General features: G+C 47.8%; 1 protein-coding gene across 7 annotated transcripts in view; it reads right to left on the bottom strand.

Annotated features, from left to right (window-relative positions):
• The window catches only part of ADAMTS9 (ADAM metallopeptidase with thrombospondin type 1 motif 9), an 85,547-nt gene that overhangs the window by 42,829 nt on the left and 16,710 nt on the right, over positions 1-26,008 (bottom strand). For 6 of the 7 annotated variants that reach the window (XR_012777525.1, XM_075514544.1, XM_075514545.1 and 3 more), the window contains 18 exons: positions 25,722-25,805; positions 25,498-25,619; positions 25,049-25,089; positions 24,820-24,925; positions 22,916-23,062; positions 21,904-22,045; positions 21,580-21,687; positions 16,807-16,952; positions 9,556-9,737; positions 9,318-9,454; positions 8,485-8,602; positions 8,126-8,221; positions 5,154-5,320; positions 4,916-5,045; positions 4,212-4,338; positions 2,282-2,492; positions 1,382-1,546; positions 31-195 (listed from right to left, as the gene is read on the bottom strand). Coding sequence is in view for 6 of the 7 variants with exons in the window: in XM_075514544.1 (XP_075370659.1) it covers positions 31-195; positions 1,382-1,546; positions 2,282-2,492; positions 4,212-4,338; positions 4,916-5,045; positions 5,154-5,320; positions 8,126-8,221; positions 8,485-8,602; positions 9,318-9,454; positions 9,556-9,737; positions 16,807-16,952; positions 21,580-21,687; positions 21,904-22,045; positions 22,916-23,062; positions 24,820-24,925; positions 25,049-25,089; positions 25,498-25,619; positions 25,722-25,805 (2,394 nt within the window). In the remaining variant the exon portion in view is untranslated. The remainder of the gene's footprint in view (positions 1-30; positions 196-1,381; positions 1,547-2,281; positions 2,493-4,211; positions 4,339-4,915; positions 5,046-5,153; positions 5,321-8,125; positions 8,222-8,484; positions 8,603-9,317; positions 9,455-9,555; positions 9,738-16,806; positions 16,953-21,579; positions 21,688-21,903; positions 22,046-22,915; positions 23,063-24,819; positions 24,926-25,048; positions 25,090-25,497; positions 25,620-25,721; positions 25,806-26,008) is intronic. The other variant, XM_075514543.1, reaches the window with a different exon arrangement.

The raw sequence follows: 26,008 nt of genomic DNA, 5'->3' as shown, positions 1-26,008 counted from the left end.
GCTGGGAGCCCCGCGGCGGATCTGCGGTACCTGGCCCCACGGCCCCACTTGCCACGAAGCACACTCTTGCTGCTGGCACGTCTGCACTGACTCCGGCTTCGTTTCGGGATCACAAAACCTGTCGTTCAATCGATCTTCTCCAAACTGGCACCAGGTCTGGCGGTGTTTATGCCCTTTTCCACAGGTGACCAGGCACTGCGAGGAGTAAAGCGCAAGCTCAGGTGGTGCCGGGGATGCGCTGCCAGCTCAGCACCTGCCCCGGCGCTGAAAAAGAAACCTGGCGACCTGCTGCAAATCACTGCTTAAAAACCGGTGCCGAGAGGCGGCTATTTAGCTAATGACCATGTGCGCTGGAAAACACACGAGTGCCTTGCAACGAGATAGGATTGCTCGCAGGAGCTGGTCCAGAGCAGAGGCTGGAGTGTGGAGAGCGCAGCCGGGCTGGGACCCTTCAGCATGGGCAAAGCAAGACCACGAAGGCTCTTTACTTCCAGCAGCTGTGAGACATAGGGCAAAGCCACAGCACTGCCCGACGGGGCTTTAGCTGTGCGCAACGGGGTGCCAAAGGCTTGCAGAAACACTTGCTCAGCTCTGAGCGTGTACAATAAGGGTCTTGGCTCCCGCGGGCCGTAAGCGCCTCTTCCACTGCCCCGGCATGGCTCGGGCTGGCAGCGGCTACCCAGAAGACAGATATTTTGCAGAGAACAATCCCTGTTCCCATTTAATTGCTTTCATTATTTCCTAAAAGAACGTGATTCACAGAAACGAGAGCTATTTGGCCACAAAGGTGACAAGCAGCCTTTGAAGACTGTTCTCCAGCATCTCGGGTTCTGCTGGAGGGAAAAGGCTATCAAGATATGGTTTTGTTGCATTGCGAAGGACACCAGCAGCAGTGGAAGAGGTAACGGTAGTAATAAACAGCAGGGAGAGGGCTGAGCAAGATATTATTAGGGTGAAATCCTGCCCTCCAGCGACAGCCAGAGCTGCCGGGGCTCGTGAGGATGATCTCAAGGGAAAATGAGGGCAGAAAGTATTTTTCTTCCCAAAGCTGCAGAGGAACCGTGGAAAAACTGGGGAGAAATTACTGCAGGATTGGAGAGGAATTAACCCCCTGTGGCTTTGCAGAGAGGAAACCGGCCACTCGACCAGCGGTGACAAGGGCAGTGACTTTGCTGCCTGTCTCAAGCCTCCCTGTGCACAGGCTTGGGGACACCTTCTGCAGGGGCACAGTGCCGCCACACCCCGGGGCATGGCACCCGCAGGCTACGCAAACAAAACGAAACGCGAGGGATGGGCAGGGACAGAGATATCTCTTTGCAGGCACCAGCCCCTCAGGGCGGGGGACCAGCGGGGTGAGCCCACCGCCGTGACCAGCACCTACCTCGGACCAGTCGCCAGTTTTCCACTGGGGGCACGAGAAGTCGCTGCATCGCTGCACCGTCAGCTTCTCCTGCTGACTGCACTTGCTGTCGTCCAGGACATCGTTGTAGGTGTTCACGCACATGGCTCGCCGCCGCCGCGTGCCCCCGCCGCAGCTCTTGGAGCACTGGGAAGGAGAGACACCGAGTAAATACTTTCTGCCACTCTATTACAGGCCGAGAGCCCATTTATTGCCTTCTCCCTCCTTGCAGTCAGGACTGTGAAGAGACTGCAGAAAAGCTCTGGAAGAACAATTTGTACTTTAAGTAACAGGCTGTTACTTTATATATTCCTTTAAAAATCCAATCTTGCTAAGCTTAATAAAATCTCACGGCAAGGAGTTTCACAAATTCATTTCGGGTTATAACCCCATTATTACTTTTACAAGTGTTGCCTTTCAGTTCTCCCAAATGGCTGTTGCTTGTTCTCATTTTAGGAGAGATTAATTCTCTCTAACCAGCCAGCCCCCCTTCACCGTGCCCTCCCTGGAAAGCCCCAGGCTCGGCATTCTCTCGGTGCTAGGTCTGCATTCAGGAATATTCTTGGCCACGGAAAAGTATTCTGCTAAAAAGTGTAAAGGAAACAAATTTCAGAAGTCCTCCACTGATGGTAACATGTCCTCCTGGCTCCTGCCAGTGGGGCTCAGCCTAACGAAGAGAGACCTTGGGATGCTTAAAAGCGTAAATTCATTGCAGTGAAAAATGAGGAGCACCAGGCTGATCTGGATTACAGTGTCCTCCAGAAAAAGCAACGGAAGCAGAATCACTGTGGCCAACTTTTATACGCTGTATGCAACCAAAACAGCCTGACAGCCCCACGCGAGGAGGAGAGAGCGTCTGCCGTACCGCTGAGCATCCCTTACCTCGGTCCAGGCCGAGTACCGCCAGCCTCCCACGTTACAGTCCCCAGTGCACTTCTCCCTCGTGCTCGGCTTGGGCTGGCTGCTGCAGAAGCGGTCGTCGACCTTCTCTATCTTCCCCTCCAGCCTGCTGTACTTGGAGCAGTAGATCTCCAGGGTGCGGTACCCCAGCCCGCACTGGGCCGTGCACTCGCTCTTCCTCGCGATGTGCCACCTGAGCCAAGGAAAGCAAACGTCAGCCCCGGTGCGGCAAAAACCCACGACCCCTCGTGAAGGCACCTGCCTTGGAGAGGATCAGAAGAGGCAGAAGGAGCTGTGGGGCTCTGGGACTCCGCAGGTAACGTGCTCAGGGGTATTTGACACAAATAAGGAATATACGCTCTCGAACCGGAAGTTTTGGCTCTTTACAACGCTTCCCAATGTGTTGTGGCTTCCAAAAACCTGAGGCAATTAACTCTGGCATTGCTCCTTGTGGGGAAGGAATGTCAGCAGGTCTCTTACAGGCAGCAAAGCCACGCTGCGACCCTGCGGGACCACGCGAGGTGGCGGGGGAGTCTGTGGCCGAGCCAGGAGCAGTGCTTTGAAGGCTTTCTACCCCATGTTCCCCTGCAGGAGTGCCACCTCGGCCTCTAAAAATGAAAAGCTGAACAACACAGCGTCAGAAAATGATCTGCACAGGCTTGAAAGGTGTGAGAAGGCATTCCACAAGGCAGGATGCCTGCAAAACAGTTTCAGCTCTCCGAAGTGTGAGCGAATTACTTGCTTCAAGACACACGAGCCCCAGAGGTGTCAGCGGGGATTAGGGGTGTTCCCTCTGGATGGATGGCCTCCCACCCTGCTGCCTCCTTCCTGGGAAGGGCAGCAAGGGCGGGTGCCGGTGGCCCTCAAGGACCCATCTGGGGATACACCCCTGCTTTACACCCGCCCCAGCTCTGGCAAGAGACGCTGGACACCAGGCCTGACCCAGGGAGACGTCGGAGACCCTGGAGTCAACAGGAGCTGACTGCCCGGGGACGGAGGCAGGGACAGCCCCTGCGGGTCCGGGAGAGCCCCGGGCTGGTCCGAGCGCCTGTGTGGGGCCCGCGCCGAGAGAGCGGCCTTCGGCGCAGCGAGGAGGAGAGCAAGATCAAGGGGATCTGGAGTCAATAGCTCCTGAATGGCGGGAGCCCTCACATCCCTGCCTGCTTTTCAGACTCCTGCATTTGCCCTTCTCAAGTTTCCAACCTGTTGCAATGGCAACAGCTGTTACCGCGACAACCCGACCTACAGCCCCTACACAGCCCCTATACAGCCCCGCGTCTAACACGGCCAGAGGAACCCCTTGGGAAACACGGCCATCTGAATTGCTTCACCAGCAGCCGTTTAATGCTACCATATTTAAGCTCCAGAAAGGAAAACAGATTGCTTTTTAAAGGAAAATTGGTTGTAATGATTTAGGCCATGCTCCATCAATTCCAGCTCGCCAGGAGTTGTCTGGGGACAGCCCCAAACCCACTCTACACTTAAGCCTATTCTTTGCTTTAAGCAATTGATGATAAATCCAAGTCTTAGTTACTCTTTTGCTTTGAGCATATGTTTTTCCCTCTTTGCAGGCTGTTTGTAGGATGGTGCTGAGCATTTCTGATCCAGGCAGATGCGAATTTCAGGCGCTGTATGGCACAGGGAGATTTTTCAACATTAGGTGAATTTTTTTTATAGTTAGCACTAATTTAATCCAACAAGAGATATGCGAAAATGTAGAAAAGCGTCTCTCAAAACACAGCTGGTGGATGTCAATCTCTCTTGGCTGACAAAGAGGCAACTGCTAATCCTTTTCTTTTTTAAAATCTAATACAGGCTGGTGAGAAAAGGAATTATGGTGAGAGGTGAAAGGAAAGAGGAGTAAACAATAAATATATGATGTAATGTATATACACGGCCGAGCAGAGTGCACCTTAATTCACATTCTGTGCTACAAGGCTCAGTGATGGGGTCAGGCTGGGGAATTCGATCACATCTTTGGTCCGACACCGTGAGTTGATCCGACTCTCTCGTACACACGGGTTTCCTTTTTCGTTCTCCTACATGGAAAAGAAATGTGTTGTTTGAATCATACAGGAAAGTGATGAAATCCGTTATTTCTTTTACTCCTCTTTTAATAGCAATTAAGAGACATTTAATTATGCTTTTAAATATCTTTCAGAAAGAGGGAGGGGGTTAAGACTCTCTAAGAAGAGCAGAAGGGGTTTCACGCAGATGAGATGGACGCAGGCAGAGAGCTGCAGCACGCCTGCAAGGACGGGCCCCGTGTATTTCGCAGGTGGGAATGACTGGACGTCAGACCCCAAACCAGACACAGATACCTTTTGCAGCCTTAGGAAACGCCACATAACCTTTTCTGCGCTTGAGCTTCCTCACCTGCAAACCAGGTTGCAAGGCTGACCCGGCTCAGAGGGGCTGTAAAGCCGTCCTGCCCTGAAACCCAGCAGCAGCAGAGCAGCGCTACACCTCGTACGACGTTATCTGCTACTACAGCCCAGGGAAACAACCATGCCCGTCATGTCAGAATCTCAAAGAAATCAAATGGAGAGGGATTTGGCAGCACTGCCCAGATCCCAGATGAATCCAGGACAACGCTAAGCCTTCCCAAGCACCCACCTTGGCAGAGCTTACTGCAGGGCTGCCACGGGCCGTACGCATTCCAGTAAAACTGCTGAGGTTTGTCCTCAATGGGGATATTAAATGTGTAACGAACGTCGGGATTGTACAAATTGCCCACTGATAAAACCTGAGAGAAGAAAAGATGAAGCAGAGTAAACCAACAGACTTCGCTGCCCACTGTTTTCAGTCCAATAATGCTGGGCAGACTTTTCCGCACGCACAACATATACTTCACCTGAAGCGTTATTTCTTGCTCAATCCGATCTGTAGAATTAATCCTTTCAATAGTATTATCCGATCCGCTGTATTCGATCACAGCATTCCCAACTTTGATTTCCCTTTTAAACATACTGACGACAAAGTCTCCATTTAATATAAAGTCTCCTTGACTGTTAGATAAGGCTGCATAGGTGCAAAAAACAAGAACTAAAGACGCAGAATTAACTCATACGTACACAATAACGTGGGTCATGCGCTCTCAGTGCTCTTTTTCATTGGGGTGGGAGGAAAAGCTCACTGGCACTCTCAATCAGAAAGGATGTGAAGGGAGCAGCAGAGCTCTTACAGACATTGTGCCTTCTCCTTTTTCCACCAGAGAGCCTCATTAAAACGGAGGCTGAATGCCTGAAGTTGTTGCTAAATAGCTCACCCCTAACCCAGGGCAGAGAGATACCCAAAAGGCATGCCGGGCCGGCTGCTGTATGCAGAACACACAGTCTGTATCCCCTCATATACTGCAGAAATAATCCTGCCCAAATCTTTGCGCTAGCCGTGCGGATAGGGTGGTTTCCCTGTTGTTGCCAGGTGTGTTCTTAGGGCAAATGTACGTACCCTAATTGCCCAACGTCATTTTCTAGTAGATAATTACAGGGAGTTTGGTCACTATCTTCCCTTCTCTCCCTTTCTCTCCCTCTCCCTCCTCCCCCCGTACTTTTTATTATTCCAAATCTTAAGGTATGTGAAAGCACTGAAGGCTTAAAAGCCTAAATGCTTTATAAAAGGAACAGTTTCCTGAAAACAGCAGTCTGCTGCACAACTTCACACTAATGCGATTATGTAGCTAATTTCCTAAGTTAGTTTCCCCACCATTTCACCCATCACAGCTACGTTACTACAAAGCCTCTGTACTGAAAAATCTAAACTTAACACCAAAACACCAAAGGGAAGGTTTTTACACCGAATGAGGAGAGATAATGAAGCAAAACACTGCTGGGTAGCAAACAGACATAGATGGAGAAAAACTCACAAAGCAGATGCTATACTCAACCAAACTCCACACTTTGGAGGCTTTAATGTCATTAGGCAGTAGTAAAACTCATTAAAGGATTCCTTCCTGTTTGCTGTATCTCCTACAACAGTAGGTACATGTCTTGGACTTGATGACAACATCAAATTCCTCCTAAATTGTTAAGCAACTACAAGGTTCACAGTACTGAGGGCCCAAGATTTCACACTCAGTGAGCTGCAAAATAAGTGGACGCATGCACACTTCTCATTTGCTTCTAGTCAGGCCTAATGCGAAGAGATGCTTTCCCAGCAATATTAAAGCAACATTAAAGAAGATTTGACTTCATTGCTTCCCAAGAAGATTAAAGGCCCTCCAAGAAGAGCTGAGAAGTTCTTTGGGGCTCCTTCTGGGGTGAACCAGTTTGAATAGGCACAACACAGGGAGGACTGTTTTTCTAGAAAAGAGGAAAAATGAAACGTATCTCCCTCCCCCAGGATGGAAAACTATCACACCTCAGTAAGGTTTTCTTGGTATTGCTGTGCATTCGTGCTGCACCGTCTCATTTCATTGCTGTGAACGTGCAGAAACGCTGCAAGGCGGCTGTAAGGGAACGGCCGCGTGTGCGCAGGGACAGACAGCCTTGCGTGACCCCAGTCTGGGGATGAGGACAGGGAGGACCCGCTCAGCCTTTTTCCTGAATGAACGGTCCAGCCACATGGATGACATTTCAGAGCAACAGCCAAAGCTGCCAGCACCGTTTCCCTTTGCTGCACGATGGTCTCCTCTACTCGTTTCTCAAGTGAGTTCCTTTACCTTTGATGGGCTAGGAACCACCCAGCCTAGTCCCGTTTTTACTATACCCAGTTACAGCAAGCACTTGGGCTAAGCCCCATGTAGCAACGCAGGGATTTCACGAGATGAAACGAGATGCAGTGCCCTGCTCAGAGATGTAAATACGGGACCCCGCGCTACCGGAGCGCAGCTGGCAGCGCCAGGCACGGGGCGTGCAAAAGAGGAGGAACAGAGCCAGGAGAGCAGCCATCTCCCTGGGACTGCAAGGGGCCGCAGTCTGAGTCCCTGCTCCATCCACGTCCTGAACAGACTCTGAGGGACCCAAACAGGACTTAATGGCAAAACCAGCCTTCGACTGGCAGGTGTAACATCGGTTGTAACGTGCCTTTGTGCTATCTCTGCTATTGAACCCAAACAGAACTCTCCGTGGGGTGAATTACTGATCAGCATGGTGGAAGAGAGACACGTGGCCACGCTACAAGCATACGTGCATGTAGCAGTCTGGTCTAACCCAGCACCATGAGCATTTTCATCTGCCTCTAGAGACATACCCGCAGATTAGAGAAAACAGTGACCATGAATGTCCAAACAGCCAAAGGCCAAGTTATTGTTAGGTTTAAATCAAACCAACATCTTTGGTGCAGGGTATTTCTTTATAGTTACATATCACTGTCAGGCAGGGACAAGAAGGGCTCAGTCTAAGTAAAATCAGAATTATTATTCTCAGAGGAATAGAAAATAATTTCTCTTCGGATTTGTTTGTATACCCGTCTTTCAGGGTACGGCATATTTACTCTCCAGCCAAGGCACGGTGACAGCAGAGACGTGTTAAGTTGCGATGAGGAGACTCCAGCAGAGCTCAGAAGCTTGTTTGGTTTCCAGCTTTGTGCCTCAGCTGCCCCCCACAGCCCAGACTCAACAGTCCCTCCCAGCCCCAGAGACACTCTAAGGGGATATTTCTCATAATCTGTGAACCTCCCAAACTTTGCATCAAGGATGGCATGAACAAAAAGAAGGAACAAGATAAAGGCTGAAGGTTTGGTAGACATATGAGAGAAATTCTCGATAAGAAAACATCTCCCTCAAATGAATTCTTCATCCTCCCTAGCAGAGAGCAGCCAGTAGATATATCACCACAACCAGACAATAAAGCAGATTTCTGGACTGAAACAAGGACTGCAACTCACCCAGGTAGTTGTCATCCTCTGGTTTCCCTGAGTAACTGTGCTGACGCACATCAATATTAGTTGCACCAGCTGGGATGCGGACCACAACGTTATAGCCTAGAAAAGATTTAACAGAAAGTCAAGGCTATTACACAGACATTTCATTTGCTTTTTATGGGGGAAGGGAAATGAGCAAAATTACCTCACATTACACAAGCTGATACTTTTCATTTAGAGATAGCATAAATAGTTATAAAATGGAATACGCTATAGCTAGAAGGATTTTGAATTTTACATCACTGCTTTTGTAGATTAAGTGTGGTAATGGCTTTTATAGACCCGCATTTTTCACGATAAAGTTTTTAGCAACAGATTCTTACCATAATGCACCGTGTTAAATGTGCCTGCAACAGTTTTGCATGAAGAATTATCCCCACCACAAACACCACATTTATCTCTTCTTGCTTTTGAATTCAGCACATGATCGCATCCTGCTTGCTTTAAGAGAAAAATTGAAAAAACTAGATTGAGCAAATACAGACTAGAACAGCATTTACAAACCTCCCAATTAAGGCACACAAAAGCTTTGTATGCAAAAGGCTGCAGTGAGACAAATTGTTTGGCTTCCCCACATTTTTCCGCTGACTTACAGTGTGGCCATCCCACACCATTTTCAAACAAAAGGCTTTTTTACGAAGTGAGAACCAGAACTGCCATTTGCACCAGGCAATATCTTCGCTAGAGAAAACTTCTTGCATTGGTTGTTCCCATAGAGAAAAGCATGAAAAATCATTGTGAATGGAAACGTAAAGTGCTCTGACCAGGAAGAACCGGGGCAGAGCACAGAAGGAAGCATCATTTGGATTCAGGCTCGGACCCCCACAGCCCTCAGTAACTTAGGGCAGACGTACAGACATCCTCCTACATGTCTTGGTAGCGTTAGGTTTATGGTTGGACTCGATGACCTTAAAGGTCTTTTCCAACCCATACGATTCTGTGATTCTGTACAGACATCCTCCACGCATGGCTCTTCTGCAAATCTGGAGGTTGGCACAAGCTTCAGACCAGCCAGGGCTCGTGGAGCCTGCGGACGCTGCCGGCAGCCCCCGAGCAAAGCGGGCACGCCAACAACCGGGCGGAGCAAGGTGCAGAAGCGCCATCCTGCCACGCAAAACTGCAATCACCCTTGCTAAAGAGAAGGGAAAAGACTTACCCGGCAAAGGCCCTGCACGCAGATGTCATTGGTGTCGGGGCCGCAGGGCGTCCCGTCGATGACGCGATCCCGCAGCTGGTAATACGCTGTGTTTCCCGCCACTCGGCAGAACAACTTGCACCGATCCTTCATCAGGACTGGGGATGGGGGGGAGGAAAACCAGAAGCACGTTATCCGAATGCCATCACCCTGACGCGGTGACGCAGGAGGCAGGATCTGCACCCCCCCTGCCACTTACTGCCGCTGTATTTGGGAACCCAGCGCACGTTCGTGGGCAGCCCGTTGATGTTAAAGTGCTTCCCATCGAAGTCGGCGCACTGCTCGTCCCGGAAATCCTTCTTCAGCTTTGAGCACGGTTCGGTGTTGCAGGATTTAAACTTCATGCGACGACCCACGCAGTATTTCCCACCGTTTTTAGGCCTGCAGAAACAAGAAAGAGAAGCCGGCTGGGATCAGGCTGGAAATGAGATGCAATTGCAGTTCTGCAAACTCTTCAGCGCAGTCAGTATTTGCAGCACAATTTTGATGGCTCCATCTACATCTATGCACGTCTTTAACTAATATCCCAGGCTGACAAGAAAGAAAGATTATGCAGGTGTCTAATAAAAAAAGACCATATATGCAATGCTAAAAAGGGATGAAAAAGGGAATATTTGCTCTCTGATGAATGCAGAGGTAGTGAGAGAAGCCAGAGAGGAAAAGCAACATCTTCCTCCCCATCTGAGGATTTAGTTTCACACTGAGGGACCCCATACAGGGAGACCATCCCTCCATAAACCCGTCGGTCCCATGGATTTGCTGGGTGAGACTTTGCACCATGGATTTGCTGGGTGAGACTTTGCACCTGATCCAGTGGGTTGCAAATAACTAAACATCACGGCAGAAAGGAGAAAGGGCTTCCCTGCGGAGGCTGAAAGGCCAGGCAGCACTTAGTCCTTCAGGATTTCTAGCTCAAAACAGTGGAAATGGTAATGCTAGACACTTTTAAACAACTTTATCTCCATGTATTCCAGAAAGCACCAAAGATGGCCAATAAATACCCCTATTTTATAGTAGGATGACTCTGGTATAAACTGGGGAGAATGATATCATCCAAGCCACATAAATGCCAGTGGATAAGCCTAGGAGAAACTGTCATTCTGAATTTCCCAACCCCAGATTCAGGGCTGTAGTCATAAAACTATTTTTGTCCTCGTATGTAGACGGAGCCTTTGCCAGATAACAGCTCACTTCGGGGACCGAAAAAGCCTCTCCTGCTCCAGCTGCTGTCAGCAGCGGTGCGGGAGCGAGCTACACGTGGACGGCATCGGAGGAGCCCAGCAGAAGGCACTTTTCTGGTGAGGACTCATTTTCAGCTATGGTAATGCTGTGAGGAAAGTACCCTTGGGATACAAGCTATCCTATTTACTGTCTGTTCAAAGGACACTTCTTCTAGAAACTCGGGTAAGATTTCATACGCCTACCTATGTGCAGCCTTCTATGTATATAATGAATTGTAACAATAAAATTAAAAAGGATGCACTGTGCTTTAAACGTTCCATAAAAATCCAACGTCTTTGCTGCTCTCTCCTGAAACTTCAAATGAAACTGGGAGGGCTTGGTGGAGGCTTCTACAAGCTACCACCATTAATACACATAATAAAAACTGCACTACCACCCAAGCAGCTTTGCTTTTCCCTGATGTTACAGAAGGAAAGATATTGCAATCTGGATGAAATGTTGGCAGGGTCAACTTGGGCAAAGCTGTAATTATCCAAAAGGGAGTAATTATACCAACTAGGACCTGCACTGAGGGGAGATGAAGTTAACATGCACCCCAGCCATCAGCACGGGAAAGCTTCCAGTGGCTGAGGTTAGCCCTGGCTCGTCCCTTTAACAAACCATTTCAGAGGAGTCAGCGGAGGGCAAGAGCATCCTGAGCGGCCAGTGCCACCGCATCCTGACTGCACTGTGCCAGGGCACGCGTACAGAGGCAGAGAGCGGCCCTCAAAGGTCAGGACAACGTCTGTGCCCAGCTCCAGCCTCTGCTGCAAAATAACCATTAAACCTACATCTTCTACCCAACCCCTGAACAAAACAAGTGCCTGCGCTAGCATGAAGTGCAGATCAGAAGAGCAACTCGTAGGGTGCTGAAGTCCTGGCACCCACACCTCCCGCCTTTCAGGGCTTTTCTTCAGGATCGGCTCTACCTCGCCCCAGGACCAGATGCCCATCGGTGCCGCAGGGATGCCGGCAGAGCGCATCTTCCCTTTGAGCCTCCTCGGGAAGGCAGCCAGTTTGCACACTTGGAGACCCTCCAAAATGTGAACCAACAAGTGATAAACGGGAACCACCCCTGCCCTTAGCATGGAAATGCCCGCTGTAAGCTCTCCACATTGCATGCAGCCAGCATCTCCTAACATAACTGAGACAGAAACCCCCTGCACACGTACGAGGGTGTCTACACACAGTGAGTCAACAAGTTCCTACAGCTGAACACAATTTTCTTAGCATCTCTGCACATCAACCACCTAGGAAGCCCAGCAGTGCCTTTTCTCCCACAAATAACAATTCCTCACTCTTAGGTTTGAAAGCTATCTGTGACTCAAGTAGCAGAGTTCCCGTGAAATAAACGGAGAGACAGAGGCACACAGAGGGGCTTGCACTTGCTGAAAGACTACCTGCAAAGCGGGGAAGGGCAGGCAGAATTCCCACCACCCCATCGCACCATGCTAGGGATGCTCACAGGTCTGGCAGAAGGAGTTGTCTCCTTTAGCAGCCGGAGGCGAGATGCAGAGCACCACCAGCTACACGTATGGGATTTTTCCTGCCAGCATCCTCTCCTGGCTGAGACATGCACTGCCGTGGTGCAGACCCCTCAAATCCTATCCTAAATGCTGAGGGGTAGGATTTGTCTTTAGGCACAGCCCGGAGCCGCAGCTGGTAACACCAGCTCTACCTGCTCCGAGGGCGACTCTCACATGCCATCTGGAAACTAAACGTGTATCGCTTGCAAAGGCTTCTGGTGCTTGCAATTAGGCAAGTAACAGTGCTAAAAAGCCCAACCAACCGCACAGCGCCTGGTGCAGATTTCAGTTTACAGATGGATTTCACACCAGTTCCTAGCGGACCAAGCCTAAACCTGGTTTCTACCGATTTAGTCTATTCTCCACCTTGGTATGACAACCAACTTGGATGAATTTAACTGATTACGCTTGGGACCGCTCCAGAGCTAACCCAGCACAGCAGCCCCTGCGGATGCATCGCGGGCTCAGTGGTGATCGCTGGGGGTTTCCCACTGCCGGAGTCCCTCCCACGGACTATTGCCACGCAGGCACGTTATCTACCTCCAGCTACAACGGGACATTTTGACCATCTCACTACACAGCACATGGGGAAACTTCTTAGCTGTGGCAGCAGCACGCTCCAGACCTCGGTGAGCCCAAATCTTTCATGGGGGAGTTAACAGGAGTCATCATTTTCACTTCGAAAGCATTTATACTGCAGCAGGACTGCTGCGGTTTGATAAAGGCAAATTATGCAAACCTCTAGCAAGGCATTTCTTCACAAAAATTGCAAATACCACATTTTTATGGTAAACACATTGCTTCCACTATAAATCAATTTAATTAAAATGAGACTTCTAAATATTAAGTTAGTTAAGAACAACACACAGGAGCCTTTTTTTTTAAGGGTGTGTCTAGCAAAATCCAAAGATCCCAAGCCACTGTATAGTTTCCTTTTCTCTAGACATGACCCGTGAGATTGAGATAACGTTGAACACATGGACACACCACAAACTGAAGGATGCTAAAACTTGCCATCGTGTTGCAAACTGTCAGCTTTGTAACTGTGGCAGTAAATCTCCCCGCAGCCAGCGTTCGGGGCTGAAGCACACTCACACTTCTGACATTTCAAAACAGCCCCAAACCACCCTGACAGTTGTAGGGTGTTTTTAAACCAGCATTGCTTTTCACAGAGTCTGAGTAAACAGAAAGAGCTGACCCTGGAAAATAAGTCAGCCTCATATAACATCGATTTTCAGTGTCATGAAGAAATACTTCACACTACATAATATTTTTATGGATAATCATCAACAATGTACTGCAGAGACGGAAGGGAAAGCAGTGCACGCATAGAAACCTCCTTGTTCTCTCTTGACTTCCCTTCTCTCTGAATCACCTATTTGACCAACAAATGGCCGGTGTGGACCCAGTTTCTACCTAGCATCGTTCCCCCTACAAGCTCGTGCACACAGCCCGGCTTCGCTGCGTTCCTCCCAGCACGTCTTAAATATGCAATGCATAATGCATCACCTGCAATTACTAACCTTGAACATTGTCACACGCAGACCTCGAGGCAGCACCCAACTCTCAGAGCCCCAGGAGCACCAGGCAGAGGCACCTCGCTGAGAAGCACAGTTTTGGGGGTGCTTTGCACGTGCTCAGCCCCAAGGGCAGCAGCTCTGCCCGAGGGCACTCAGACTGCCACAACGAAAGGACCTGGAGACCAACTCTGGGGCACGTGTGCTCATCTGCTCGCCTGCCTGTGTCTGTGCTCGTGCAGTGACCACAGAAAAATCTGTGAAGCCCTCGTGTGCACAGATCAGTTTGAGATCTCCTTCGCAGCAGTACAGTGGCCAGCACAGTTATCTATAGGTGTGTTTACATGTCGAGCGCAGACAGCTTTCCGCACAGGTGGATACTTTTCACAGAATCACAGAATCGTATAGGTTGGAAAAGACCTTTAAGATCATCGAGTCCAACCGTAAACCTAACACTACCAAGACCACCACTAAACCATGTCCCTAAGCACCTCATCCAAACGTCTTTTAAATACCTCCAGGGATGGGGACTCCACCACTTCCCTGGGCAGCCTGTTCCAATGCTTGATAACCCTCTCGGTGAAGTAAAATTTCCTAACATCCAGTCTAAACCTCCCCTGGTGCAACTTGAGGCCATTTCCTCTTGTCCTATCACTTGTTACCTGGGAGAAGAGACCGACCCCACCTCTCTACAACCTCCTTTCAGGTCGTTGTAGAGAGCAATAAGGTCTCCCCTCAGCCTCCTTTTGTGATGGACTAAAATGCAGACGTGATCAGACTCGCATCCAGAGATAACGCTCCCCCATCCAGAAAGCCACTCCTGAAAACAGGGCTCCTGGTATTGACATCTTATGAAATATGCCTTTTCTCCACAATTCTGCAGCTACGCCTTGCTTTGCAAACCAGGGCTTGCATCACAGACCCCCTACGTGACGGGCCGCAGCCGTGGGCTTTGTCTGTACCAGCCAGCCTCAAATTCCCAAGTGGGCAATCTTGGTGGGAAGGGTCTGGTCTGGTTAGCTAATGCATTCCTTCAGTGTATGTCAAAACACAGCCTGCTGCCATTTCAGAGGCTTACAGCTCTTCCTACAGCCCTGCAAGATACTCGTCCACGTAGGTGTCAGAGCACATTACAGAGGCAGGAGCTGCAGCCTTATTTTCTGTACCATGGCAGAGGGGTTCATTTTCAATGCCAGATTTAACACAATATTTTATTGGCGTGCAAGATACCACCCCAGATCCTTGTGTACAGAAAAAGCTTTAAAAAGCTAAACCATCTTCGAATGTAAAAGACTTACTGAAAACTATTTCAGACCTTACTTAAGGTACCTGGGTTGGTTTTCCTGCCTTCTACAACAGAGGAGAAATGGGGACTAGACCTATTCTGTATATTTTTGAAGTACTTTGAAAAGCGGGAGAGGCAGGAGAGTACCCAGCAGTGTCTCATCCACTTTCTTCGTCTCAGCAGCCTCCCTGATAACAGGGACGCAGATGGTGGGAGCCCATGCCACGATGTCAAATTACGGGGACAAAACAGCAGAGCTGGTGTAAAGCTCTGTGGACGGCGCTAGGACAGACGACTCTGCGTGGAGACTTAGCGAGGGTTGGAGAAGAGGCCAGTGCCAGCTACGTGGCTCTCAAAAGGGGGCCTGGAAAATAACCACTATTAAAGATAAGCGCTGGGGATTTCACAGGCAGCTTGGTGCCTAGCATATTTAGGTGCTTTTGCAAATCCCAGCCAAACTCATACGCCTCATGAAACACCAAGATACAAAACACAAGCTATAAGAGAAGATGAAATATAAAATCCCTTGGCTAGCCTTTAGGATAAAGGAGATTTTTCTATCACAAAAAGCTATCAGTCCAAACAGATGCCTATCCAGAAGATGGGAATACATCTCACTGACAGCATCCAAAGGTTCAGCAGCATAGCTATTTTTGCCCGTGGAAAGATATTTTATTTTTCTGTCTCCATGGCTACTGGAAGACCATATGGCGTGTGCTGACTCAGCACAGCGAGACGAGAACTTCTTTGTGCTTGTGTGTTTCTCAACATCATTTTAATTAACGTGCTGGTGTCTGACTCCCTTAGCCTCAACCCTTCTCTTCTCTTTCGACACTTGCCCAGCCGTGCTGAGCCAGCCTCTCCTGTCACTTCAGCACCGGTGCCGCGGCTACAAGCCCTCCCTTCTCCCATTAGCAGTGGTGAAACTGTCACTGGCACATCACTAATGGCAATTTCCTTGGCAATAAGCCATCCAACACCAATGACGAGAAAGTGGAACGAGCCTGCTCAACCTTTTTAAGACCCCAAGGTCCACCCAGCTCCGCAGACCCCTCTCCTCTCCGTGTCTCAGTCCCAAATGAGAGCCTGGAAAGCATCCTGCCCACCCCTTCTTGCTCCCGTGGGCTGAAAGGAGGCAGTTAAACAGAAACCAGCACAGTTCACGATTTATGTAAACAGGCTGTTTTCATACCAGTTGCTCAACCTATTACTAATATTTCACTGGCCACACATTCATCTCCCTGAAGCCCACGGCAAAATTCCCTGCCATTTCAAAGGGTGCATGATTTTGCATTCCAGGCTGACAGCAAACATTTTTGAGCGCCGCTTTTTAATGGGGCACAGATTTCTGCTGAGGTTTGGCTAGTCTGCACCAGCTGACATGTAACTGTATAAAGGATCAGCTGCAAAAGCAGCCAAAGGCTGCAAAACCAGCCAAAGCAGGAGTAAAATGGTAGAAAACTGTGTAAAGGATCTGGCCTGTAGGAACAGCTGCAAAAGCAGCCAAAAGCAGGGGTAAAATGGTGAAAAATGGATAAACACATGGCTCCTTCCCTTCTCCCTCCCTTCTGATCCACAACTTCGGAGGAAGAAAAACGCCTTTGGAAGTGGGACCCCAGCTGTGCCTCCCAAGGAAAACAGGAGGCAATAAACCCGTGCAGATATTAGCTTTTTCCTTTTGTCTCTGTTGAACGGATCCCTTTTTAGTGCACTTTACCCACAAACCAAACCTGTGACCGGCTCCTCCTGGGTTCCTATGCTGCCTCGTCTGTGCCAGGCAAAGCCACCGGTCCCTGGGGCACACATGGGCTGGGGACAGCCGAAGGGGATTTCAGCCCATTTGGGCAACCCAGCTGCTTTTCCCCATTTCACCCACCGGCGCTTCCCCTCCGTGCACTTACTCGGGCCTGTTGCACTCTCGTATTGCCGTCTTTATGCCGCCGCCGCAGGTTCTCGAGCAGGTCCCGAAAGGGCTCCAGGTCCCCCACGCTCCGTCTATCACCGGCGCCTCTCGTTCTTTGGGCACGCACATCCCAAACCGGCAGTGCTGCATGCAAAGGAGAGAGTCGGGAAAGGTTTGCATTGCTTTTGCGTTTTGAGCAGACAAAGAGTGACCAGCCTGGACGACAAAACTCAGGCTTACTTATTTCTCAACCACATGCAAAACGCAGCAAAGATTTTGCAATCAAATAAAATTGAACATTACTTTTTGTCTGTCACACCCATATTTTTCTTTCTCTGCACCCTTAAATGGAGAAGTGCAGGCAAGGTGCTGAGTCCACAGGAGTGATTTATGGGAAGAGGACTGAGGACAACAGCAGCCACCGAATATGCCCTGTTTACTGGTGCCGAGCAGCACGGCAACGCTCGCGGCACTGGCTTTTCAAAAAGCCGCTTATCTGATTTCCTGGAGAGCAGCAGGAACCACACAGTGTCAGGGGAGGAGACAGGCAATGGGGAAAACACCAGGGAAAACTCAAACCTCCCCACAGCTGTACAAAGCGCGAAAGGAAACTTCCAAATCCAAAGGGCAAATAAAACAGAAAAATGAATTCCTCAAACCAGAGTATTTTTTTTTCACTCAGCCATAACACGGGACTTGCCAAGGCCTGGCCTACACTTTTGTTTTCCAGCTATAACTCTTGTTTTCTTTTGTTTGGAAAACTGGCTTAAATTATCTTGGCAAGCCCCTGTCCCCATTTTTATGATATAAATTGTGTCCCTTTGGGGTATGTTTGCTAGTTCGACTACACAGACTTCTGGAGAGGGGAGATCGAGGGGAGAGTCACCTTCTGGCCCCACCAGAGTGATGGAAAAGTGGCCCCAAGACCCCTGAGAGCAGGGCTTCCCTCTCACCGATCAGTGCTCGCTAAAGCAGATTTAAACCCAGAGATGTGCTCATCTGCTGGCAGATGCCTAAATCTTTGCAATTATAGGAAGCCTAAACATTGCTGATTGCTCGCAGATTAGAAGAGGTTACAGACTTAAAGAAGAAAACACGTAGTGCATCATTAAAATATTCCCTTGCAATATTTCTCTGCACCAGATGCTGTTTGGGCAGGGAAACACCTGCCAATCTTTACGGCAACGGGGTTGAATTTACTGATGTGCCATGTTTTTCCAGCCCTTTCACTAATATCAGAACAAGGCTGTATCAAGACACACCACAAGCTCACCCCCCCTTTTTAGACATCCTTATGAATCATCTTAGAGAAAGTTATCTAGGAAAACAGAGCAAAATCAAGCTATCGTGGGGGTTGTGCAGCCAGCTCATAGGACACTGCGGCTCTGCGGCGTGTTTAACACCTTTTGCCCACGATGCCAGCTTGCCATGTTGCTTTGCTGATGAAGAACGCTGATCTCAGGTGCATTTACCTAAGGGCAAGGTCTGCAGGACGGCTGAACAACTCGTAGCTTGGGCCCTAAATGTGGCGCTTGCTCAGAGATGAGCATGGCTGCAATGTGCTCTGGATTTGCTTTCATCTGAAGATTTGATTCCTCAGATAGAAACTGGCCGAAAAATATCTGCTACAGTAAAGGACAGGAATAAAATAAGCTGAAATGCCTGTTTCTTTGCTGCAGGCCAAACCCTTACGATGCACAACTCCTCCTGGCATTTAGAGGGTGGAAAAACTGCAGGATGGGGACCTCTATGCCAGTCCTGTACAGGGACAAAGGGGTCCGACAGCTATCATTAACGTACAAAAATACACGACACCAATCCAACACTGCTGTCCCGGTGGAGAACTTCTCGCAGCAATGTTGATGCTCACAGCTAAATATATAACCACAGTCACGCTTGGCACCACTGACCCAGAGAAGACGACTGAATAGCTAACTAGTGAATGTACACAGCTAACAGACCGTGACGTGACCTATATGTCTCCCATCCGATGGTTGAGAATTAACCAGGAAATCACCTACATCCCTTGATTTTATTAAAAATTGGGGGTTTGGAGTTGATGGTAAATCAAAGGGGGAAAAAAAAGAGCAGCTGTTTTAAATAAACAGCAAGAGTATCTTATGGAAACGCAATGGTGTTTCTTGGAACCACACTGTGAATAGTCTGGCTGGGCAACCTTCATGCCTTTTGTATTTTAAAAATAATTTCTGTGTTGAGTTACAACAGAAAAACTAAACAGCCTGCCAGGGTTCTCTTTCCTATGAGCTTACAGATCAGAGAATGAAGAGAATAAAAGAGTTTTTGTCTGGAGCAAGTTCAAAATAACTTAGACACACACTTGAGCAGGAGAGCAATGGCAGGGACGGGAGACACGACAACAGACTTTCCTTGCCTTTGTCTTGCTGCTGGAGTCCCAGATAATTCACCAAATCCAGCTCCCATCCCTGGGCTGACTTTGGCTGAATAGATTAGCAGGGGGCAGACAAGTGCTGTGAAGCTTCATGCATGCATAACATATACGCTACCTGCTGCCATACGGCAGGAGACAGAAATGATTACTATTCGTCTACTCTTCTTTTACCGTTCTTTAAACAACCCTGAAAACCACAAGAGATAGAGGCCCAAGTTTACGACCCTCTTTATTTTCTTTCAGTGATTTATTTCCACCCGGCAATGCACTGGTGCTGGGAAACACTGTAAACCATCACGACTGGTGCTCACCCAGCAAAGGCCAAACTCTGGGCTGGGCTTATTACTTGATTTAGCGATACCAAATTCGGTGTCCTCACATGCAAAATATGCATAAGCTAATACTCCCATGTTGTTTTAGTGTCCTTGATTTAAGAATAAATTTAGAGCCTGGTTAAATCTACATCCCAGTAGTTTTAACTAGATTTTTCTTAGCTCCCTCATTTCCAAAGATATCTCCATAAAAAATGGCATGGTGTTTCCTCCATCTGCCAATCCATATATTATGGGCTTTAAACATGCAGACTTGAGACAAGGCATTAGTCAGCAAGCAGCAGTTTGATGGGGCTCCTGGCCACAGCAGAGTACCAAAATAGTGATTTATTCCAATGAAAAGCACTCCAGACTCGCACCTCAGCACTTCACAAGCCCAAGTAAACACTGAGGAGAAGAGAGCTTATGATGATCCAAACCTTAAGCTTGAATTAAACCAACACACAGATACAAGAATTACTGGGTAAAGCCTTTTTGTGAGAATACATTCAAATGCCTGAACATGAGTGGACTGCATTAGCTTTTCTTAAAAGCCCATCTGCTCTCAGCTGAGGAGTTCAGGTCACACTTGTCTAATTTGTCTAAACTTGTCAAATTGTCTAAATTTGTGGACTGAAATGTTTTTGCTTACACGGTCTTTATTAAGAGCCATGCAGCTGGACACTGCCTCTTGGATGACATGGTAACTCTGAGGAGGTGCTAATCTGCTCAACTGCAGTTGTTTGCACATCACTCTGGCCATATCCAAGGGTAACGGCAGGTTTGTCGAACAAAATTGAAGCCCAGATTTTTGGAATTTCAAGAAAATAGTTATTTTTGAGCTTCCAGCAGTGAGCAGACCCCAAGCTCACAAATGGAGAAGTTGAAAACACAAGGTCTCAAGTCAAAGGGACTCCACAGATGCCTAAGCTTTATCCTGAGTCTCAAAAAAGGGGGGATTTTACATAAAAAGTTAAATATTGGAGCACCACTGGCTCCAAAGAGTAGCACAGGAATAGGATTTCCAACCACATCTCTAACGCCCATTCTCAACAATAAAAGCAAACGTGTTGACTGCGCTTTTCCCTAAGAAAGGAAGGCAAATTGATACATTATGCCCATTGTCTTGAAGGAAATCAGTCGAGTGTCGTTGAACAATTGACTTTTCAGACACATGCAACAAAAGATTAATTACTAAGCCTTTATGGAAAATTATATCTAAAATAGCATTCAGATATTTTTATTAAAATACATTTGAAAGACTATGAATTAAAATGTTGACTCTTTGTAAAGAAAACTTTAACCGTTGATCATTAATAGCCAGAAAGCAAATTTTTAAGCTATACCTTGTAGAATAACATCACACTTTTTTTACTAGACCTAGATGGAGAATATTTTTGTTCAGACAAAAATTCTGAAAACTAGTTGGCATTTTTCTTCAAAAGCTTCAGTATCTCAATAAAATAAAAAGAAAAATCTTCTCAACTATTTTTCTCCAGATCTGGACAACTAAAAACTAAATACTTATTCTAGAAACCACAATGCTAGCTGGAAACTAGCATTGCGCATGGAAATTGAAAGTTTCTATGAATTACTGCCAAAACTGTTCCATACAGAAAATGTCAACCAGTTCTATATTTTACTCTGAAGTTGTCAAGATGAGAAGCCAGTTGGCAAGTTTATGTTACACAAAATTACTAATTGCTCACATCACATAGGAAATTTCTAATAAAAGCCTCAGGAAGCTTTGCAAAAGTTTTGCTCAAGAGTTCACTCAAGGGCATTAATTAAAAAAGGAAGCACTCCAGAAGGAATACCTGCTTTAAACAACGTTATGCCAAACAGTCGATTTTAATCACATTACCTGGCGTAGAGTTGACCCACGCATAGCAGGCTTAAAACACGCAGAGCTGCTTTGGGTTTCCACCCTTGCAGTCAGAAGCTGTGCCCCATACAACTGGCCATTGGGATAGGATGATTTTGACTGATATGCTTAGCCTGAGCCCTGGGAAACATAGCTAGGAGGCACGAACCACCAGGTATTACAGACCTTTCCAGGCTCACATTCTGTCCCATCAGCCCACGGTGTGTGTTGGGTACGACATCCCTTGTGCGCGCCATCAATGTTAATACACCAAAGTCGCCGACACTGCATCTGCTTAAGTTATTGAAAAGATCAAAATATTAAATAAATATGTGCTACATGCCTTACCAGATAGATGATTCTTTATGAAATTATCCCCCTAAGTTTTATCATTAACTCACAAGCTTGACAATAATTTGATGGCTTGTGAACCTCCCATTCATCCAACCTTAGGAGGCCTTATTTTGCCCTGGCAACACCAGGAAAACCAAGGTGTGGAATTTCACTTACCATATACGGGCACACTTGAGATCCGGGTCCAAAAATTAACTCACATTGTTTGTTGACATCATAAATCAGCCCCGGGAGCTGCTGAGGCAACGTGTAAGTTCTTGATGAAGGTTCATCAAGCAAACACTCCCCATAACCAGTGCTACAACACAAAGCAGAAAAATGGTGTTAAACAGGAGGCGATGAGACTAGAACCCATTGGTGTTTACCCGAGTCAGCCTTAGGGCAGATGCACACCGCTTTTACCATATTTAACAAGCAATACAACAGCTACTGCAGACTGAAGCACAGGAGGGTAGGAGGCTGCATGACCCATTCACCACCACCCCCATGCTGCGCTAACCACCGTCCACCACAGTGCAGTCAGCTACCCTGGCAAAAGCATTTCTGGGCACACGTGACCTGCATTTAGTCGATGAGCATGCTCTAGTATATATTTAGAAAGAAAATAACTGATTAGCAGAAGAACCGCCCGAGGGACCGAGCTCCTGGATTTGCCATGACACCGTCGTGGCTCTCGTTCTGCTCCCCATCACAACACATGGGAAGGCATCACGGTAAAATGGGTGACCACGGTGCATCAAACTGACCCGTGGGCTCCTGGGGCAGTGTTCCCACCATGGACTAGTGCCAGGGCTTTATCTTGACCTGTGGAGCAGAAAGGCAGATTCAATCTGCCTCCTAAAACACAGCTCCGTATCTGGGCCACAGGGCCTGGAAAACTCACTCTTCAGGTTTGAGGAGAACGCATATTCCTTCAAAGCAATATCCACGGGGGAAGACTTATTCTTCCCTATAGACAGGCTGGTCCGTGCCAGCTTATCACAAGGCTGAACTGGCGGGGACTGGATGCCAGGGGTGCATTCCTGCTCTATGTAAAGGATGCGCACACACACAAATCCCTCTGATTTCCTCCAAACACCGCACACTCGGATTTCAGATCAACTGATGAAGCCAATGGGATGCGTGCACATGTCAAAACAGCCTAACACATGCATATGCAAGGCCTTACTCCAGAAACTCAGTGATGTATTTCCTACTGCATTTTGACCACATCCAGGGGTTGGTGTAGAAGTTCAGTGTTGGTGCCATGACATGCTGTTGATTTTTACCTCCATCTTCTTTGCACTTATGATTGTCATCGTGTGGCATGTTAAATCTAAGAGAAAAACAGCAGCGAACAGTACAGTCAGTTAAGTGGCAAATGTCAAGTATTTAGTATAGCAAGAGCAACAGTGAGAACTAAATGTAAGCAAACCCAAGAATCTTTCCGAGATATGCTGACAGATATTACAGAATAAAAGTGTGGATACGCACATATTCATAAGTGCCAACAAGCATTGCTCAAATTGGGTTCCTAGCACTTGTCTGCAAAAAGCTACGCAGGACGCCGGCAAGCTCTCCACGCCACGACTGCAGACGTTTAGCCAGACAAGCCCTTGAGGGAGTCTGGAGTAAGATGCAATTTCAGCTGCAGTTTCCTTTTCAGCTGATGGTCGCGATGCTGCAGGCGGGCTGGAGTTTGGCCCTACCGTCATAAAAATGGCAAGTTCTCTGGAATTGAGCCAAAGAGCCAAGAGTTGATCTGGGGGAATAAATTTCTGAAGCAGCCGAATGACTTGAGCCCACCGACCACCGCTGCCTGAAGTCCCTCATGTCATAGGCAGCACCCTATGTTGGCTGCAAAATGTTTTCTAACGCAGTTAAATACCTTGGGCCACGCTGATCACTCATGCTGCTGCCTAAACAGGGTTGCACCGGGGGTAGACTTGGCTCCTATACTTTATGTGGTAGGTTTACAAAATGCCATCAAGCATCAATATCAGCAGAAACCCACGCGAAGTTTGCAGCACATGACATATCGAAGAATGTGGCAAATACGCTCACGGAGACAGAACGGCTTAAAGCGCTTTGCTGTTTGAAGTGGAGAAGGGGAAATGACCCGGTGTGATCCCGCGTTCGAAGGCTGGGGAGTTTATATCCCATTAAGATTACCTCCAATGAACCACCTTTTCACTCTGCTCCCCGTAAGAGAGCAAAGAGGCGTTTCCTGCTCGGGAGCACCGCTAACCCCTCCGGCAGCTCTGGGGCAGCATTAGCGAAGGAATTAGCCACAGGTTAGGCGTGGGGAACGCCAAACCTTTGGGGACTTTCTGTCAGGAAGTCTCATTTAAACAAATATTACTGTGCTTAAAAATAGACCGTCTCAGCCAGCTCTCCATGAAGAAAAAGGGAGTTTAAAACAATGAGGGATCTGTTCCCGAGTATTCATCCATCCCACACCTACAGACCTCCACTGCAAACCAGGTGTGAGGTGGTTTGGGACTGAACCAGCTGCCTAAGAGTTGTAGCTGGGGGGTAAAGGACTATGTGATCTAAGATGATTTTTCTCACTACCAGTCTCAAAAAAAGTCAAAATCAGTTAAAAGAAATTTCCACTGGAGGAGGTGCATCTCGAATGACAGCATCTCTTCTGGGGACGTCCAGCAGCATGAGATTTTCCCTCGTGCTGCCAAAAACCCTGGCTAGTCCCAGTGGCTTGGCCAGGACGTCATGGCTGTTGGGGCAGATCCTGCTGACACCCACATGTAGATGTGAGAAGATGCCGTAATAATGGACATTTTGTTAGCTCTCCTCCCTTGCTTAGGTGCTGCTTGGGGTACCCTGTCACTCATCCTCCCCAAAATGTGGGTCTGCTGGTTTTGCTGCTCTCAGATAGGCTCCAGAGCACACCACCACCTCCCAGAGTCACACCACAGCTTAATCTTCCTCGGTGGTGCATCTTCTACCCCAAGTATATTTATCTCCTCTCAAATAATTAGGCTCAGTAGGTAGCAAGTCCTAGCCTGGCTGGCAAGCGCCAGCTAGCATAAATCTTGGGTTATTTAAATGTAAATGTATTTACATAAAACATACACATGGCCAAGTTCATGTGCTATTGTGAAAGCAGTGCTCAGTCCGTTATCTTCGCTAATTGAACAGCTCCTGTATGGGTCGCAGACTGTGCCCAGCTCTGCCAGACCTAGGAGAGAAAAAGGAGGTTTACAATAGAAAAATAAATGTCGCCCATGGTTCAGCACGGGCAACTAACATTGTCACTACAAAAAAAAGTTATTAAAAGACAAAAGAAAAGGTTTTTCCTTACCCAGAGTATCACATTTGTCGTGCGCTCTACAAATATCCTGTCTGAAAGCAGAACAGACCTGACACATTAATTTTGAATGCAGCAGTGAGTTAAGGTACAAGCACAATAATAACAACATCCAAAAGCAATTCTTGGTCCTCCAACGGACCTTCTCATGCTGGTTTGCCACACCGTCCAGTCAGAGTCTGAACCAACTCCCTACCATAGCCAGAGTTTTTCATCTTATGTTGAACCCCTGGGCAGACCTAGGACAGTCCTGAACCCCTCAGAGTCATCTATTGCTACGGTGGACACGTTATCCCAATTCTGCTCACAGTTACACTGCTCCCACAATCGCAACTGTCATTACACCCACATCAAAACCTGAATATTTCCCCTAGCTGGATATATTACATGCCCACAGCCTCTGACACGACTGGCTACAGTTTTCATGAGAATATTCACCATACCTGGTAACAAGCACGGCTGTATCATGTTGAAGGTGACTTCCTTCAGGGTGGTTCTGGGATTGCTGCCATTGGCAAAAGTTTTTTAATGTTGTCTGGGCATTGTAAGATATTGCGGGACCATCCTAATAAGCAACACACAGAAAGCAGGTATTTTAATTATTCATCGCAATGCTCACTACAAACGCCACTGTCAAACAGAAGGTGAAGAAAATCACTTGTATTACCTGTTCGTTATGTATCACGACCAATTTCACAATAACAATATTAATTAAATTTCCAATGCTTGGGTCTTTGTAGATAGAAGCCACCTGTTTGAAAAAGAAAATTCGGAATTATTGCTAACATTCAAGGAAACAAACAATTAAGACAACACATGCGTGCTTTCCATTTTGCAACTGTTTTTCTCCTGAGCTGCTCTTCTGCCCCACTCAGTGCTTCAATGCTACTTGGAAAGACCTCCTGCCAGAAGCACAAATTTAGAATGAAACAAACCCGCGGGTATCGCAGAAAC

This window comes from Mycteria americana, chromosome 11 (assembly GCF_035582795.1).
Source record: "Mycteria americana isolate JAX WOST 10 ecotype Jacksonville Zoo and Gardens chromosome 11, USCA_MyAme_1.0, whole genome shotgun sequence".
Lineage (NCBI taxonomy): Eukaryota > Metazoa > Chordata > Aves > Ciconiiformes > Ciconiidae > Mycteria > Mycteria americana.
This window is presented reverse-complemented; position numbering and strand designations above follow the sequence as displayed.